The sequence below is a fragment of the Mobula hypostoma genome, chromosome 8 (genome assembly GCF_963921235.1).
Source record: "Mobula hypostoma chromosome 8, sMobHyp1.1, whole genome shotgun sequence".
Taxonomy (NCBI): domain Eukaryota; kingdom Metazoa; phylum Chordata; class Chondrichthyes; order Myliobatiformes; family Myliobatidae; genus Mobula; species Mobula hypostoma.
Window position 1 is genome coordinate 122982354 of NC_086104.1, and position 19922 is coordinate 123002275.

Consider the following 19922-nt stretch of genomic DNA (forward strand, 5'->3'; position numbering starts at 1 on the left):
AGTTGAGAGCGGAGGAGGCTGAGGGTGACCTGATACAGGTGTACACCATATGTTGGGGGAGGGGTGTATAAGGAATCTCTTGCACTACAGCAAAGATGTTTAAAACCGATGGGCATATGCTTAGGAAGAGGGTTTAAAGAGGGATCAGTAGGGCCATAATTTTGCCCCCGAGGAGGGGATCAGAGGGGTTGGTTGAGACAATGACTTTCACAGCACTGACAAAGTATTCTGATGTGAATGAAGTGATTGGTTAAGACATACAGAATGTGAATCAAGTTTATTATCTCTGACTTAAGTTGTGAAATATTTCAATTTGTGGCAGCAGTACAGTGCAAGACAAAAATTACTACAAGTTGTAAAAATTAATAGTTCAAAACAGGGATAGTGAGGTAGTGTTCACAGTCTTAAACACAAAATGATCTGCAGATGCTGGAGTCAAAGCAACACTCACAACACGCTGGAGGAACTCAGCAGGTCGGGCAGCATCCATGGAAAAGAGTCCTGACGAAGTGTTCCGGCCCGAAACGTCGACTGATCTTTTCCACGGATGCTGCCCGACCTGCTGAGTCCCTCCAGCGTGTTGTGAGTGTTCACAGTCTGTTTGGAAATCCGATGGTGGAGAAGAAGCTGTTCCTCAATCATCGATTGTCGATCTTCGGGCTTCTTTTCCTCCTTCCTGATGATAGTAATGAGAAGAGGGCATGTCCCAGGTGGTGAGCGTTCTTACTGGGGCATTGCATCTTCAAGATGTCCTTGACGGGTTGGGAGGGTAGTGCTCAAAATGGATCTGGCTGAGTCCATAAACCCCTGCAGCTATTTGTGATCCTGTGCATTGCAGCCTCCATACCGGGTGGTGATGCAACCAGTCAGAATGTTCTCCACTGTGACATATGTAAACTTTGCAAGTCTTTGGTGACATACAAATCTTAACCTCTAAATGAAGTAGAGCCACTGGTATGCCTTCTTCGTGATTCCATCAACGTGTCTGAAACCGCTCACGCTTTCTACCGGTGACGCCTCGGTGAGGGTGGTGTGCGTTCTCCCGCCTTCCCTTTCCTGAAGCCCACCATCAATTCCTTGGTCACAATGCACTGAGTGCAATGTTGTTGCTGCAACTCCACTCGACCAGCCAGCCGGCTTCTCTCCTGTGCACTTCCTGGTTTTGCCAACAATATTGTCATCAGCAAATTTATAGATGGCATTGGAGCTGTGCCTAGCCATGTAGTTTTGAGTGTAGAGGTTGTAGAGGAGTGGGCTAAGCATGCATGCTTGATTGTTAACAGGGAGCTGTCCCGATGAGAATGTCAAAGGTCCGGGAGCCCAAGTTTAGATTAATACTGAGTGTTGGTGTTGATTGCCGAACTGAAATCAATGAACAGCAGTTTGGCATAGGTACTGTTGTTGTCCAGGTGATCTCAGACCAAGTGGCGAACCAGTGAGATTGCATCTGCTGTAGATCTATTGTGGCAATAGACAAATTGCAGTGGGTCTGGGTCCTTGCTTAGGCAGGAATTAATTCTAGCTATGAGCAATCTCTCAAAGCACTTAATCACAGTCGATGTGAATGCTACCGGATGATAGTTGTGAGGCAGCTTGCCTTGCTCTTGGGCACTGGTACGATTATCGCCCTTCTGAAGCAGGTGGACTGAAGATCCCTCATTGGTGCCCGTCAATGGGTCAAGCAGGGAACACAGCAGGCTTATGGCCTCACACAGCTCTGGAACAGCAAGATCTCAGGCACGGGGCAGTCCAGTACGCAGGTACTCGTCTACACCAGAGCTGCTGGTCAGAGTCCCAGGGGTTTCCCTGCATGCTTCTGCTGGCCTACAGCCACACTCCCCCCACCCCACGTCCTCACAGCCCACAAGACTACAGATCACCAGCTGATACAAATCCTCTCTTTATTTTTACCAATTCTACAATGGATCAGGAAAACCTCTTACTGTAGAAAATCAACATGAAATAAAATATATCTTTAATATATGCAGGCACTCTCCAGCGTCCAGTCACTTGATTCGACAGGTTCTGGGGGTAGGGGAGGGGGTATTCCTGATCCAACTGATGGCTCTAAATCTTATCCTCCTACCAGCCACACCCCCAACACATATACACACTGACCTTCACTGGGGGAACATGTCACTCACACACACACCTTCAGTGGGGTATGGGTCCCACTCATTAAAACACACATACGCATAACACCAACACCATACACACAACCTGAGTCAGTTCCCCTGAAGCCTACAGGCACTGAAGCCCCTCACAGCTCTGTCGGCATGACCCTGCCCCACTCCGCACACGAGCAACTCCACCTGTTGCAGGATTCCATCCCCTCTGCATTTGTGGGCCTGTGGAGATTCACTCACAGCCTCGTTATAAGCCCCCAAACGGTGACGGATCAGTTGGTCAGAGGACAGAGGAAGCCTCCAGCACAAGGATCAGTGCCCTAGAACTGTCCCACCCTCTCCTGGGACACTGGAGAATGCACAGGACTGTAACACACCCATCTCCATGCCCTCAGTCACAATCTCACCCTCAGAGGAACCAGTGGTAGATCTGTACATTTAAAAAAAAATTAAGTTCTTTTTCTTTCAAAAAGTTTTAAAAAACACATTTACAAAATAAAGAAACCATCAGTAATCTCACTGTGCTATACAAGTGTTTGCAATTAAACATGCGCACAGAAGTTTCCATAATGTCTCAGTCCGGAAGTTGCTGACGTACAGATGATATCTCAGGATATCACTGGCATTTGAGAATGGCCTCCAGCAATTAAATCTCTCAGAATATTGTTCCAGTGCTCTGGAGTTTCCCGGGTCGTGCCTCACCCAGAGTGGGTCACACGTCACGTAGGGTCCTCCGGGAGGGAGGGCAGGATGGTACCATGGGTGGAGACACAGCCTCAAGAGTCCAGAGATCTGGGTTTGATCCCAGCTTCCGGCACTGCCCGTGTCTGGGGAATTATCATAGGGGTAGGGGAAGGGAGGAGGGGGAGAGAGAAAAAGCTGAGGAAAGAAGTTGGTGAAGGAGAGGGAAGGGAGTGGGAGAGGTGGGAGTAAGGGGAAAAGGGAGACTGAGAAATTCAGTGGGGATGTGAGGAAAAGATGAAAGAGAAGGGGAGAGAGAAAAAGGGAGAGTGAGAGAGGGGGAAATGGACTGGGAAACTGGGAGTGGGAGGTGGGAATAAAAAGAGGGGAAGGGGAGAGAGGAGGTTGAAGGGAAAAGGAGAAAGGGGAGAGAAAGGAAGTAGGGAGGCGGGGGAAGGCAAATGTGGCTTGAGAAAATATCCAGTGGATCTTGTTAGACTCCAGTTTGAGGAAAGTGAAACTGATTCTTGGCAAGTACCCTTGCTGGAACTAACAGACGGCATGTTGCTGGTGACAGAAAGGGCAGGTGTGGATGGGATCCTGCTGTGTATAAAAACATTGGAGTTGAACAGAGCTGCCTGAAGCTTTAACTTGGGTTGTTCCACTTGATCTCACCCGTCCACTTGCTAAACCACCAAACTCTCCCGGCTGACGGCGTCATTCTGTAAACAAACGAGGAGGATCGTTAAGCATGGCAGGTAACAAATAAACTGCCCCAACACCTCGCACACTATCAACTCTCCACTCTCCTCCTTCCTGTAGAGAGACAACAAGCCATTTAGCCTGAGTCCCTGCTGACCCTCACATACCCATCGACACTTCCTGTTTCATTCATCCTTGCATTCCTGTCAACTTCACCCCCACCCCCCCCCCAGGGTCTACGCCTCACCTGTACACACTGGGGGTGGGGGGAGGGTAGTTTAACTCACCTGTCTTTTTTGGGGGACACAGGAGGAAACTGCAGAACTTAGGACAAACCCACTGGGTCCCAGGGAGAAGATGTAATTTCCACACGCACATTCAATGCCAGAGGTTGGGATTAATCCCTATCTTTAGAGGTGAGAAGGAATGTGTGTCCCAGACCACTATACTCCAGCACCAATCCTATCAGTAATGCTGATCCCCTACCATGTCCATAATCCCAACCCCATTCTCAATACCACAATCTCCTTTCTACTCCCATCTCTCACTTCCTAATCCCACTACCTTCAACCACAAACCTAAATTCTAAAACCCAATGCTAAACCTTCCTCAGCCTAACACCATTTCCATCACCTTTGCCAGTACCGATCCCAACACCACCCTATTCCCAACTCCAATGTCCAAACACAACTACCAATGGTCTACCCCATTCCCAACATTGAACCCATTTCATTTCCCAGACCAACTCAACTGCAAGACAACCCATTACATTTCTGAAACCCCAAGTACCAACCCTAATCCAATTCACGACCTAACTGGCAGTTTCAACCCAATTCCGTTTGCCAAGACCAATGGCCAACCCCAACCCAGTTCACAAACCTTACCAGCACCTAATGGACAACCAAACTGCCAGCTCCAACCCAAATCTAAACCCCGATCCCACACCCACCGTATTCCCTCCATCCAGTCCTTACCTTTCTCAGTTTCCTCTCATTCCTTCCTCTGGCTGAGGATGTTACCGACTCGGTCTCGGTGTAGGGTGGGGGCAACAGCAGCACCTCCTCCTCCTCCCTCGGCCTCCTCCGGTTCCCTGAGTGGGCAGTGGAGGTGCTGCCGTTATCCGAGCCCCTTCGCCCTCCTCCTCCAGCCTTCCGGCGCAGCACGTCATCCAAGAAGGGGTCACCGTGGCGGGAATACGGGGCAGAGATGCGCCCACGATCCCGTTCCCTCTCCAGCTCGGTCAGGTCGTCTCGACTCCTGCTCCTCCTGGCATAGGGTCCTCGTCGTTCAGGGGAGCGGTCCCGTGGATAGCCGCGGTAACCGCTGCCCGCCTCGCTGTCCGACTCAAGTCGTCCCCGGCCTCTCTCCCTGTCTCGGTGGTAGTCCCGGTCCCGGTCCCGGTAGCCACGATCCCGCCAGCTGATGTCGTCTAGGCTGTCCATGGAGCGAGCACGTTGGCGGTACCCGCTTCCACTGCCGCCCCACCGCTCACGATCCCGGCGGGGCGTCCAGCCGCTGGCCTCGCTTTCCTCATCCACATCACGGAGTGGCGGCAGCGCCCCCTGCCTCACCCGGCCCAGCTGCTCACGCAGATGGTCCCGGCCAGGGGCGTGGTCCTCGTGGAGGGAGGAGATCTCACTCATGGCAGAGGCTGGCGGGGAAAGGGGAGGAGAGGGAGACATGATCAGTGATTGTATCAGGATGGTGTAGACAGAGCTTCACTCTGTGTCTGACCCCCGGAGTGTGTGATGGGACGGTGTGGAGGGAGTTTCACTCTGTGTCTTACCCGGGAGTGTGTGATGGGAAAGTGTGGAGGGAGCTTCACACTGTGTCTGACCCTGGGAGTGTGTGATGGGACTGTGTGGAGGGAGTTCCACTCTGTGCCTGACCCCGGGAGTGTGTGATGGGACAGTGTGGAGGGAGCTTCACTCTCTGTCTGACCCCGGGAGTGTGTGATGGGACGGTGTGGTGGGAGCTTCACTCTGTGTCTGACCCCCGGAGTGTGTGATGGGACGGTGTGGAGGGAGCTTCACTCTCTGTCTGACCCCGGGAGTGTGTGATGGGACGGTGTGGTGGGAGCTTCACTCTGTGTCTGACCCCGGGAGTGTGTGATGGGACAGTGTGGAGGGAGCTTCACTCTGTGTCTGACCCCTTTTTTTTTAAACAAAATTCTTTATTACAAATGTCGGTGCTATACAATATGCACAAAAACAGTGACTAACACATTTACTTAACTACAAATAGACAATACATGTTAAACCAACATATTACCATCCTCATCAATGATGGCATTTACACCCCGCGGAGCCCAAAGGTCCCGGAACACCTCTACGGTCGCCATGGACTGTGCGTATTCCTTTTCAACGTTCACCCGGGCACGAACATACCCCCTAAACATAGCCAGGCAGTGCGCCCGGGGAGAACCTCCTGCCACCCTTTTCCAGGAGCCATGGATGGCAATTTTCGCCAGCCCCAGGAGCAAGTTGACAAGGACATCCTCATCCCTCTGTGCCCCCCTCCTTACTGGATGACCATATATAAATAGGGTGGGACTGAAATGCAACCAGAAGGTGAGAAGCAGCCCACGCAAATACGCGAAAAGGGGCGGCAGTCTCGCGCACTCCATGTACATATGGTACACCGTCTCCTCCAGCCCGCAGAAGTGACATGCGGCTGGGAGATCCGTGTACAAACTAAAGAACTTATTGCAGGGCACCGCTCTATGCAGCACCGATATCCCCAAGGTGCATAGGAAGAACCCCCTCGTGAAGGGACTTCCACTGGGGACCCCCCTCACCTCCAGGTGGAAAGACCGACCGCCATGGCGCGTCGGGACAGTGGATAAGGGCAAGGAAATGGAGGGTGTGGAGCAGCAGCCCATAAAGGTACCTCCTGCTTGCATCCCTGAATGGGATTGTGGGTGTCGATGAAAGACGGCTCAAGTTGTGTGGACTCGGCCCTTGGACAAGATTGCAAGGCCTGGGCCCGACGAGCAGCTCAGCTTGAGTTGTTCCACACACCTGAGCCGCACTGACATCCGTTGAGGCAGGGCGAGGGTCAGCCAGGACTCTGCCCTCTGCCAGAGGAGGGGATTCCCGGCCTGAGGCAACCATGTTCCAGAGTCTCAGTAGGTCCTGATAGAAGCCGGGCAGACTCCGCAAAGCAGCACGGCTGACGCCCGCTGGTGGTAGCTGCATATCTTCGTGAAGACAGCGGCCCCTCCGGAGGAAGAAAGTCGACAACACGTGCCACCTGGGAGGGTGCTCGGCGTACAGGAATCTCTGCAGAGTCCTGAGGCGGAGAGCCGCCAGTCATGTGCGTACACACACCAGCGACTGTCCGCCCTCTCCTACTGGGAGACTCAGAACCGCTGCAGAGACCCAGTGCTTCCTGTTTCCCCAGAAGAAGTCCACTAGCTTCCTCTGCATTCTCGCGACAAAAGGGGCAGGAGGGGCCAAGGTGACCATCCGGTACCACAACATGGAGGCCACCAGCTGGTTTATGACCACCACCCTGCCTGGATAGGAAAGCACCCTGAGAAGGCCTGACCAGCGCCCCAGCCGGACCATGACCTTTGTCTCCAGGTCCTGCCAGTTCACCAGCCAGACCTCCCCAGAAGGACTCGGGTAGACTCCCAGACAGAGGAGATGCCTGGTGCTCCACTCAGATGCTCTCATCTCCTCCGGCAGGGAGTCCACCTGCCACTGGCCTACTAAGAGTCCGGAACATTTCGCCCAGTTGATCCTCGTGGAGGATGCCGCCAAGAAAACATCTTGGCACTTGCGCATCCCCCGCAGGTCACAGGGGTCTGTCAGCATGAGGAGTACGTCATCGGCGTAGGCCGAGAGGATGACCTCCATGTCCGGTTCGCACAGAACCAGACCTGTCAGCCTTCGCTGAAGAAGGCTGAGGAATGGCTCGACACAGATCGCATACAGTTGACTGGACATGGGGCACCCTTGACGCACTCCTCTTCGGAAGGGAATAGGTGCTGTCAGTGATCCGTTAATCTTAACTAGGCACTCTGCGGCAGAGTACAGGAGCCAAACTCGGGCCACAAAGTGTGGTCCGAGCCCAAAAGCCTGTGCTCTACCCGGTCAAATGCCTTCTCCTGGTCAAGAGAAAGAAACGCTGCCGGGGACCCAGTCTCCTGGAGCAGGTGGATCAGGTCCTGTACTAGGTGGACATTGTCCTGGATGGAGCGGCCCGGGACTGTGTAAGATTGGTCAGGATGGACCACCTGTCCAATTACCGAACCCAGACGGTTGGCCATTGCCCAGGCGAAGATTTTGTAGTCCGCGCACAAGAGGGAGACCAGCCGCCAGTTCTTTAGCAGGCGGAGGTCTCCCTTCTTGGGCAGTAGGACCACAACATGAGAGGGGCATTTCTCCGGTGACTAGGCTCTCCCCTAGGACAAAGCTGTAATCATCCCCCAGGACATCCCAAAAAGCTTGATAAAACTCAACACTCAGTCCAACCAAGCCAGGGGACTTACCCCTTCGGAGTTGCCGAAGGGCAGTGGACAGCTCCTCCCGAGTCAGGGGGGCGTCCAGACGCACTGCATCCTCTGGGCTGACCTTAGGCAAATCCTTCCAGACCTCATTACACGCCTCCGCATTTGACGGATCAGGCGAGAATAAGGACCGATAGAATGAATGGACTTCGTTGTTAGTTTCTTCAGGGTCCGTGATGGAGGAGCTCGGAACGAATCCCGGAATCGGCTGTCCTCCAGCAGCCGGTTGTTAAAATGCCAATACCTGGATCCCACCCGAGGGTGTAGTGGAATAAATTCCATCCGAACAAGGTGATGATCCGAGCACGACACTGGCCGCATGGAGGACGCCGACACGTGGGAGACATAGGCCCGAGAGATATACATGTGGTCTATCCTGGAACTTCCCTCTCTAGACCTTCTCGAAAAGGCGCTAGAGTCGGGGTGAAGATTCCACCAGCTGTCCACCAAGTCAAAGGAGCCGACTAGCTCCTTTAACTTTTTTGCCGATGCTGGGTCGCGTTGGAGGCCCGAGCGGTCCTCCGCCTCGAGGGTACAATTGAAGTCTCCCCCGAGGATGACGCAGTCCCCAGGATCGTTGGAGCTCAGCAGGGTGGACAGCTGACAGAATAGGCGCGTCTGCATCACACTGCGCCTCGGAGCATTCACATTGACAAAATGCAATGGTACGCCATCCAGGCGCACAGCCAGGTGGAGCAGACAGTTGGGCACAACGTCTTGGACCCTTTCGATTTCTGGCTGGAAGGTCGGGGCCAACAGGATCGCCAGCCCGCTAGAGTTGGAGCTGAAGTGGCTCATGTAGACCCCGCCCTGCCACTCCAGGAGCCAAGCAGACTCGTCCCCCGGGATGGTATGGGTTTCCTGCAGGAAACTCACCGCATACCGTCCATCCCTGAAGACTGAGAGATTGTTATGCCTGCGAAGAGGACCCCTGCTGCCGTTTACATTGAGACTAGCTATGGTACACTTCATGTCGGGAGTACACTAGGCCTCAGCAGCTGTGCCCATTCCGGTGAGAGCGGAGGCGCCCTCTACCACACTGTCCCGAAAGAAAGCAGGGATACTTTTTGCTTAACGGGCTCGAGCGGTACCAACGCCACCCTGTGACCCACCATCCCCCGTAGGAGCGAGGCTGTTTCTCCCTCTGATGTCCCTTACTAGGTCATCCAGGAAAGATTTTAGTTGCTGTCTGTCGTTCCCCGCCACCGCATTCCTCTTTCCCTTTCCCTTTCGTCTGAGGATGACTCGCAGGGACCTCACCAGCCTCGGCATGCTGGGCCAGCGAAGCGAGGCTAGCTGAGGCCGGTGCTTGGCACCCTCAGAGGTGAGAATGAAATGCTTAATTTCCTCTACAGGTATCAGTGGGGACTTCTCAGGAGGGGTGAGGATGTCCATTGTCTCACTATCGAAGGAGTGCCCCTCCAACCCTTCACTGCAGATATATTCCCCATCGTCCTCCCCGCATGCTCCAATAGATGGCTGCGCTTGTGACCCACACTGCGCAGCGGGTACCTCGCTCTTACCCGCCCGCTCCACCGTCGCATCAGTCTCATCCATATTTGCGACAGTGGAGGGACAATCCCCAGGGACTCCCTGCAAGTCATTAATTGCTGGGGTCGAGGTGCATAGAATATCGTCCTCCCCAGGGGGCAGGTATGAAGGGGAACCCGGCACCTTTGGTCCAAGGGATTCACAAGCAGTCTGGTGCTGAGAGTGAGAGAGCTTTGTCTCGTCTCCTCTTACACTATTCGATACACTTGCCTCCAGGGAGGCGCTGACTAGTAAGTCCTGGGAGGAGGCCTCCAGAGCTGTCTCATTTGTGCAAACAGGGCTATCACAAGCACGGCCTTTATCTCTCAGGGTAGGGGAGTTTAAAACTAGTGGGCACCGGATGAAGGTGAGAGGGGAGACATTTAAAGGGGACCTAACGGGCAAGATTTTCTACAAACAGGGTGGTGGGTGTCTGTAGGCATGTAAAATAAAGGGGTCGTGGGGTTCCCTATGAGACAGGGTAGGTTGCACGGGTACAGAGGAAATGTGGGACAGAGATTTGCTCCACCCAGTGGGGTAAATGGTCTCTTTCCGCATCTGTATAAGGTAACAAGTCCCACAACCAGTATTCCACCCCACAAGGTCCAGCAAGCAGGACTGGAGAGATTGAGTCAGGACTCAAGGCACCGATTGCGGGGAGAAACTGGGGCTTTGTTCCCTGGAGTACAGGAGATGGAGGGGTGTTCTAACAGAAGAGTATCAAACCGTGAAAGGCGCAGATAAGGTGAAAGTACAGTCTTTCTCCCCAGGGTTAGGAAGCCTAAAGCTCACGGGCACGGATTGATATTGAGTGGGGAGAGATTTCAACTGAGGCCAATGAGTACCTGTAATAAGCTAACAAAGATGTGGGCACAGTTGGAATCAGAATCAGGTTTATATCACTGGTATGCGTCATAAGATTTGTCATTTTGTGGCAACAGTACAGTGCAAGGGAAAAGAGAACTACAAGTTACAAAACCACATCTAAACAGTGCGCAAGAGGAATAGCGAGGCAGTGTTCGTGGGTTCAAGGGACATGGGTACGTGGAAGGCAAAATGTGACGAGCTGATGGGAGGAGGAGGGAGGGGCAGTGGGAGGCATCAGCCCACATCCACCTCCCAGTCAAACACTCACCGTTCTCATACTTGCTGCTGGGATCTCCAGGCGAGCGAGGGTCGAAATGCGCCAGCTCCTTCTCCACATAGTAGAGCACCCGCATGTCGTCACTCTGTTGGTTGGCCTGGATCCGATAACCACTGCGGACTGGGGTGGGGGGGGGAGGACAGCAGATGTCAGGATGATTCCATTGGGGGGGGTGGAGAAACAGCGGAGGGAGAGATGGACAGAGGGTGGGAGAGAGAACAAGCAAGCGACAAGGATGGTGGGTACAGCGGGTTAGGAAAGACGCAGTGTGGAGAAGGGACAGAATGGGGAGGGGACATGGGATGTGGACAAGTGATGGCGAAGGATAGGAGAAGGCAGAAGCGAGGACGGGTGAGAGAGGATGGATGAATGGAGAGTGGAGGGAGGAGAGAGTGGAGGGAGGGAAGAGTGGAGGGAGGGAAGAGGGGAAGGAGGGAAGAGAGGAGGGAGGTGTTAGAGAGAGGAGGAAGGGTGTTAGAAAGAGGAGGGAGGTGTTAAAGAGAGGAGAGAGGGTGGGAGTAGAGAGGAGGGAGGTGTTAGAGAGAGGAGGGAGGTGTTAGAGAGAGGCGAGAGGGGTCAGAGAGAGGAGGGTGTGGTTAGAGAGAGAGGAGGGAGGTGTTAGAGAGAGGAGGGAGGTGTTAGAGAGAGGACGGAGGGTGGGGGTAGAGAGGAGGGGTGGTTAGAGAGAGGCGGGAGGGGTCAGAGAGAGGAGGGTGTGGTTAGAGAGAGAGGAGGGGTGGTTAGAGAGAGAGGACGGAGGTGTAAGAGAGAGGAGGGAGGTGTAAGAGAAAGGAGGGTGTGGTTAGAGAGAGAGGAGGGGTGGTTAGAGAGAGGCGGGAGGGGTCAGAGAGGCAGGAGGGAGGTGTTAGAGGAGGGAGGTGTTAGAGAGAGGAGGGAGGTGTTAGAGAGAGGACAGAGGGTGGGGGTAGAGAGGGTGTGGTTAGAGAGAGAGGAGGGGGTGGTTAGAGAGAGGAGGGAGGTGTAAGAGAGAGGAGGGAGGTGTAAGAGAGAGAAGGGTGGGGGCACAGACCCAGCTCTCAACTCCTGGCTGCTGTCGTTTTGTATCTCCTCCCACTACTTCCGTGACCAGACTCCATGATCCAGCGCTTCACCAGGGCCGCAAGAACTGAGCTCTGCGCAGCTTTCTGCACGGAGCTGCTCTCTGCAACTCCTGCAGCAAATATTGCCTGTCTCCAGGCGCGCGCACGCGCGCGCGCGCACACACACACACACACACACACACACAGATTCTCTCTCTCTCTCTCTCTCACACACACTCACTTGGGGAGGGCAGGTCAGAGGGCTATCTTGCTGAGCTAGAAATGCAGAGGGGAACAGGTGCATCACCCAGCTGTGATGGAGGGGGACACTCTGGAATCCTCCTGTGCAGTAACCAACACTTCAGAGGAACCTATGCTGGGGTTTTGGGAATGCCCTGCTGCCCCTCCCTCTGAGCTGGGTCAGACACACGAATCTCCCTGGCTTGGGGAAGTGTCTCACAGCTGTGCTTGTGTTGGGTTTAGCTCAGAACTCAGAAACAGGGAAATGGCCACGGTGGTTTGAGTGAGGCGATCAGCTGTGGGATACTGACTTAGGGGGGAGTTTGTGTACGTGCTGAACTGGAGGGGTGGTCAGAATGACATGACAGCAGTAGGACCAGAGTTACGCTATCTGACCCATTGAGCCTGCTCCACCATCTGATCATGGCTGATTTATTATCCCTCTCAACCCCATCCTCCTGCCTCCTCCCCCAGCCCCTCTAACCTTGGACACCTTGACCTATCAACCTCCACTTTAAATATACCCAACGACTTGACAGCCATTTGTGGGAGTCAGTTCCACAGATTCACCACCCACTGGCTAAAGAAATTCCTCCTCATCTCTGTTGAAAAGGGATGTCCCTCTATTCTGAGCGGTAGCGTAGCCGTTGGCGTGTAGCTGTTACAGCTCAGGGTGTTACGGAGTCTGGGGTTCAGTGTCCGTGCTGTCTGTAAGGAGTTTGTACGTTCTCCCCTTGAACCACGTGTGTTTCCTCTGCGTGTTCCACTGTCCTTCCACAGTCCAAGGACATACCGGTCAGTAGGTTAAGTCATCCTGTGATTAGGCTAGTGTTAAATAATTGGGCTGCTGGGTGGTGTGTCTTATTAAGCCAGAAGGGCTTATCCCACACTGAATTTCTAAAAAAAAATTAGACCTTTATTTCCCCAGGGTCAGAGTGTTTAATACTAGGAGGTGTGTGTTTAAGGCGAGAGGGGGAAAATTCAAAGGCGATGAGTCAGGCAAGTTTTTTTATGCGGAGGGGAGAGTGTCTGGAATATGCTGTGGAGGCAGATACAGTGGAGGTGTTTTAAGAGTCGACAAGACAGACATATGAAAGTACTGGGAATGGAAGGATCTGGGTGACGTGCAGGCAGAAGGGAGCTGATCCACTTAGTGAGCTGAGCACAAACATTGGGTGTTGTACTGTCTGTTTTGTGTTCTAGGCCACAGGTTTACGGTGAGAGTGGAAAGTTCTAATCGGAACTGGAGGGGCAACGTTTTCAGCCAGTGCTGAAGTGTGGAATGTGCTGCTGGAGGAAGTGTTCGAGGCTGGGGAATTAACAACATTTTAAAAAAGCATTTGCACAGATATGGGAATAAGGAAGGTTGGAGGGACGTGGGCAAACAGGAGTAGTTTGTTTGGCCAACATGGACTGGTTGGGCAGAAGGGCCTGTTTCCAATACAGAGGCCAACATAAAACCAATCACTCCGATACACAGACCAACGCACACGCTGCCTCACTCCAATACACAGCCCAACGCACACGCAGTCGCACTCCAACACGCAGCCCCGTGTAACACACCTCACTCCGATATCTGGGCTAAGCTAATGTAACACAAACTTATTCCAATACGTGGCCCAGCATACATACAAGCTCACTCCAGCAAGACACAATCTCACTCCAGTATAAAAGCAGCCCCACACCAATACACAGCCTGGAGTAACGCAACCTCAATTCTATACGTGATCGGCCACATACGCACTCACCTGAACTGGCAGCGTCCTGGTCGTGGAGGAGAGGAACGCGGCTGTGGTTTCCAACTGGACGACAACAGGTCAGAAGAGGAGAGAGTTGTCAGTGCGGGTGCGCGAGTGATGGCAGGACAAGTGAACAGCACAACCCCCAAGCGATCATCGGCGCTCCCCGACCCCATCTCCCGCAAGCCCCTTCACCTCCTCCCCGCCCCCTCCCGAGACCCTGCACATCAGCTTTCGCGGTTCCGATGTTTCGCACAAGCGGGACAGCGAGATGCAGGCAAACGGTGCTTGGACTCTTGACAATAAAAGCAACACTTCTGCCAGGACGCGCACTTCCAGAACGGGAGCTGACCACGCTCCTGTCTGCGTCAGGGGTTCTGAGGTCAAGAGGGTTGGGAGCTTCAAGTTCCTAGAGATTGAACATTGCAAGTGGCCTGTCCTGCACCAACCACAGAGATGCCACAGCCAAGAAAACTCAGCGGCCCTTGCAGTTCCTCCGGACACTAAGGAAATTTGGCATGTCCTCGTTGACCCATAATGATTTTTATCAATACCCGATAGAAAGCATCCTCATCTGAATGCATCACAGCTTGATCTCGCAACTGCTCTGCCTGTGACAACAAGAAACTACGGAGAGTTGTGGACACAGAAACCAGCTTCCTCCCTATGGACTCCGTCTACACTTCTCACCGTCTCTGTAAAGCAGCCAGCATAATCAAAGACCCCCACCCACACCAGACATTCACTCTTCTCCCCCCTCCCATCAGGCAGATGATACAAAAGCTTAAGAGGATGTACCACCAGGCCCAAGGACAGCCTCTAAACTGCTGTTATAAGTTCCCTAGTACGATAAGATGGACCCTTGACCGTACAATCTACCTCATTATGATCTTGCACTTTTACCTACACCACACTTTCTCTGCAGCTGTTACACTTTATTCTGCATTCTGTTGTTGTTTTACCCTGTTCTACCACAATACACCGTGTAATGCTCTGACCTGTATGAACAGTATGCAAGAGCAAGAAAAGTTTGTCACTGTACCTCTGTACATGTGACAATAACAAACCAATTCCATTTCCCCCTTAGCACTCATCCGCCCCTCTTTCAGTCCAGATGAAGGGTCCTGACTGCCCATCTCCCCTCCCCAGATGCTGCCTGACCTGCCGAATTCTTCCAGCACACTGCATGTTATTTCTCTCCCTTTCCCAGTCCTGACAAAGCGCCTGTCCTAAAATGCTGAATGGTTACATGTGGTTAAACTGGAAAGAGTGCAGAAAACAATTATAAGGATGTTGCCGAGACTAGACGGGCTGGGTTATCAGGAGGTGCTGGCCAGGCTCTGTGTTTATTCCCTGGGACACACAGTGCTATAAAAAGTATTCACCACCTTAGAAGTTTTCATGGGTTATCATTTTACAACATTGAATCACAGTGGATTTAATTTGGCTTTTTTGACACTGATCAACGGAAAAAGGCTCTTTTGTCTCAAAGTGAAAACAGATCTCTACAAAGTGATCTAAATTAATTACAAATATAAAACACAAAATAACTGAATGCAGGGTATTCACTCCCCTCCCCCCCCCACCCTTTTAATATAACACACCAAATCATCACTGGTGCAGCTAATTGGTTTTAGAAGTCACATAATTAGTTAAATGGAGATCTGTTTTTGGAGACCAGTGTGCAGTCAAGGTGTTTCAATTGATTGTAGTAAAAATACACCTGTATCTGGAAGGTCCAACTGCTGGTGAGTCAGTATCCTGACAAAAACTACACCATGAAGACAAAAGAACACTCCAAGCAACTCCGTGAAAAGGTTATTGAAAAGCACAAGTCAGGAGATGGATACAAAAAAATTTCCAAGTCACTTAATATCCCTTGGAGTACAAAAAGTCAACCATCAAGAAATGGAAAGAATATGGCACAGCTGTAAATCTGCCTAGAGCAGGTCATCCTCAAAAACTGAGTGACCGTGCAAGAAGGAGGCCTCCCTCACAAGTCCTCAAGAGACCTATTATAACTCTGGAGGAGTTACAAGTTTCAGTGACTGAGATGGGAGACTGCACATACAACAACTGTTGCCTGGGTGCTTCACCAGTTGCAGCTTTATGGGAGAGTGGCAAAGAGAAAGCCATTGTTGGGAAAAAAAACTTGCATGAAAGCTCTGCTGGAGTTTGCCAGAAGGTACGTGGGAGACTCTGAAGTCAGCTGGAAGAAGGTTCTATGGCCATCAGACTAAACGCTGATTGGTGTAAGCCAAACACTGCACATAATCAAAACCATATCATCCCGACTGTGAAGCATGGTGGTGGCTGCATTATGCTGTGGGGAAGTTTCACTGTAGCAGATCCTGGGAGGGTTGTGAAGGTAGAGGGTAAAATGAATGCAGCAAAATACAGGGAAAATCCTGGAGGAAAACCTGATGCATTTTGCATGCGACTTGGGAGAAGATTTGTTTTCCATCAATGACTCGAAGCATAAAGCCAAAGCTACACAGGAATGGCTTAAAAACAACAAAGTTAATGTCCTGGAGTGGCCAAGTCAGAGTCCAGACCTCAATCCAATTGAGAATTTGTGGCTGAACTTGAAAAGGGCTGATCACTCACAATTCCCATGCAATCTGACAGAGCTTGAACAGTTTTGTAAAGAAGAATGGGGAAAGACTGCAGTGGCCAGATGTGCAAAACAGATAGAGACCAATCCACAGAGACCCAAAGTGGTAGTTGCTGCCAAAAGTGCATCTACTAAATATTGACTCGAAAGGGGTGAATACCTATGCAATCAATTATTTTGTGTTTTATATTTGTAATTAATTTAGATCACTTTGTAGAGATCTGTTTTCACTTTGACACAAAAGAGTCTTTTTCTGTTGATCAGTGTCAAAACAGCCAAACTAAATCCACTGTGATTCAATGTTGTAAAACAATAACACATGAAAACTTCTGGGGAATGAATACTTTTTATAGGTACTGTAAGAGAATGAGGGTGAACTTTTTAGAAGTGTTTAAAATTAGGCGAGGTATAGTAAAGGGAGAAGGTAAAGTAAAGGTCTTTCCCCAATACAAAACTAAGGGGTATAGATTTAAATTGAGAGTGGAAAGATTTGAAAGAGATCTGAGGGGGCAACTTTTTCACATTGAGGGTGGTGAATACATGGATTGAGCTGCCAGAGGAAGCGGTCAAGGCAGGTAGAACAATATTGTTTAATGATAGGAGGGTAGGGGTTTGGAGGGACTGAACACAGGAAATTGGGACTAGCTGTGTGGGTGCAATGGCCAGCATCGACTGGATGGGCCGAAGGGCCTATATCTGTGTTATATTGCTCTGATGACTCTTGCACTATCTCTTCCCTCCTCCTGGCCATCTCCCTTTACCATGTTCAGTCTCAGAGCAAAGGGTTTCAAATCTGAAACGCCCCTCCCCAACAGAGGCTGCCCAACCTTCTAAATTCCTCCAGCACCTTGGGCAACTCTTTTCTCCTCCCTCCACTTTTCCCTCCTCATTCTGAAATGCAGACACTGAACATACACTTTCTAAACCAGTGAGTGTCTGCAGATTCAGCCAGCTCCATTCACAGAAGCAACTCTTCTCATTATTGAGGATACCTTCAACAGGCAGTATATCAAGAAGATAGCATCCCTCGTTATCCGAATATGCCTCTTCTCATTGCTAGCCACACACTCAACATTTTACAAACAGTTTCTTTCCCTCCACTGTCCGATTTCTGAACAGTCCATCAACACTACTTCGCTATTGGTCTCTTGTACTATACTTTCTTTTAATCGTGTGGCGTGTGGCCAAGTGGTTAAGGCGTCGGTCTAGTGATCTGAAGGTTGCTAGTTCGAGCCTCAACTAAGGCAGCGTGTTGTGTCCTTGAGCGAGGTACTTAACAACACATTGCTCTGCGATGATACCGGTGCCAAGCTATATCGGCCCTAGTGCCCTTCCCTTGGACAACATCGGTGGCGTGGAGAGGAGAGACTTGCAGCATGGGCAACTGCCGGTCTTCCATACAACCTTGCCCAGGCCTGCGCCCTGGAAAACCTTTCAAGGCGCAAATCCATGGACTCACTAGACTAATGGATGCCTATTTTCTATTATTTTCTTTTAATCTTACAGTAATTTGTGCCGCTACAAAACAACTAATGTCATGATGTATTCAGTGATACTAAACCTGCTTATTCCCAACACCCCATGTTTTTAGGCGCACACACAGAATGCTGGAGGAACTCAGCAGGTCAGTCAGCATTACAGAAATGAACTATCAGTTGGCGGTTCAGGCCAAGACCCTTCTTCAGGACTGGAAAGGAAGGGGAGAAGACACCAGAATAAAAAGGAGGGGAGAGGCGACGGGCAGGAGGATAGCTAGAAAGTGATAGGTGAAGGCAGCTGGGTGGGAAACGTAAAGGGCTGGAGAGGAAGGAATCTGATAGGCGAAATGAGAGGTGGGGCAGAGATCCAAGGGGTGGTGATAGACAGATAGACAGACTGACATACTTTATTGATCCCAAGGGAAACTGGGTTTCGTTAAAGTTGCATCAACCAAGAATAGGTGAGAAGAGGCAAGAGCCCTGAGTGGACAGGGGAAGGGAGTGTTTTTTTTTAAACCAGAAGGAGAAAACAGGTTGGAAGCTACCCAGACAGAATAAAATCTGTTGCTCCTCCACCCGGAGGATTCCATGCTTTTTATCTCAGATTTGCAGCGTCTGCACTTTTCCTGTTATTGTTGACATTCTCCGTTTAATAATAACAGCCAACCTGCTTATTACAGTCAGCTGCGTGGAGCGTACTTACAGAACTTAAACTGAGCTGTGTGCGGCGAGGAATCGAGGAGTGGGTTATGAACCGAACAAACACGCTGTGAGCTCAAGGCACCAAGTCTCGGCTTGCTTTAGTGACACAGTGACACACAACGTGGGTGTTTGACTGCACTCAGAGAGCTGTTATTAAACAGGCCACACAGTAGAAGAGACAACTGAGATTGCAGAGGCTGGGAACTGAAGCAAGAAACAATCCGCTGGAGGAACTCAGCGGGTCGAGCAGCATCTGTTGCAGAGGAACTTTGGATATTTTAGGTCAAAACCCTGTACTGGGATGGAGTGCAGAAAGACAAGATAGAATACAGAACACCACAGTAGAGGAACAGGCCCTTCGTCCCACGATGCTGTACCCAACTAACAAAAATCCTCACTGCCTACACAATGGCCATACCCCTCCATTCACTGCACATTCATGTCCCTCTTGAAGGCCTCTATCGTATCTGCCTCTACCACCACCCCAGGTAGCACATTCCAGGCATCCCCTCCCCACTCTCTGTGTTAAAAAAAATACTTGCCCAGACAAATCCTTTAAACTTTCCTCTTCTCACCTTAAATGCATGCTCCCTAGTATCAGACATTTTGGGAAAATAATACTGGCTGTCTACTCTACCTGTGCTTCTGATAATTTTATAAATCTCTATCAGGACCCCTCAGCCTCCGCTGCTCCAGAGAAAACAGCCCAACTTCTCCTGAAAGCTCATGTCCTCTAATTCAGACAATGTCTTTGTGAACAACTTGTCCACCCTCTCCAAAGCCTCCACACCCTTCCGGTAATGGGGAGATCAGGACTTCACACAATATTCCAAATATGGCCTCACTAACATTTCATATAGCTGCAATCCTTATACTCAATGACCTGACTGAAAAAGGCAAGTGTAACGCCCGAGTAAAGGTTTTACTGCCAATGTTGCAGGGTATTTCCCGTAATGGTTTTTCTGTAGAAGCAGTGTGTTCTGCTGGCGGTGTTTGGGTTACCGTTAAAGATAAGGAATGCTTAGGAATGAGTGTCATCCAATCAGGAGGGTGGGACTAGAGGTTCTAGAAAACGCTGGGTCAGTGACGGGCACTGAGGTGGGTCGGGCTCTTTGTTCGGCAGGAGTTAGAGAAAGGAGCTTGAGAGGATTGGCCATAGGATTCAGTCCAGCAGGAACGTGTGATCCAGTGGAGACCAAGAGGGGAACTATTACTGGGGAGCAATGAATAGGAGATGTTACAGCATCTACATCGAAAACAACAGCTTCTGGAAGATTTGAGCTCCACCATGCACATGTTACCTTTCAAGTATAATGGACTGTTCTTGTTTTTTCTCTTTCCTACCTTTAATAACTGTTTGCCTAAGTTAATGTTCTTAAAAAATATTTATCATTGTATACAGTGTACGATCTG

The 19922-nt window shown here is 51.0% G+C and overlaps 1 protein-coding gene across 2 annotated transcripts in view; it reads right to left on the reverse strand.

Annotated features, from left to right (window-relative positions):
- Positions 1-287: 287 nt before the first annotated feature.
- The window catches only part of lsr (lipolysis stimulated lipoprotein receptor), a 70448-nt gene continuing 50813 nt past the window's right edge, over positions 288-19922 (reverse strand). Inside the window, exons 7-10 of one of the 2 annotated variants that reach the window (XM_063056705.1) lie at positions 13725-13778; positions 10688-10816; positions 4484-5160; positions 288-3529 (exon numbers count right to left, since the gene is read on the reverse strand). In XM_063056705.1, coding sequence (XP_062912775.1) covers positions 3494-3529; positions 4484-5160; positions 10688-10816; positions 13725-13778 — 896 coding nt within the window. In that variant the 3' untranslated portion in view covers positions 288-3493. The remainder of the gene's footprint in view (positions 3530-4483; positions 5161-10687; positions 10817-13724; positions 13779-19922) is intronic. The other variant, XM_063056706.1, reaches the window with a different exon arrangement.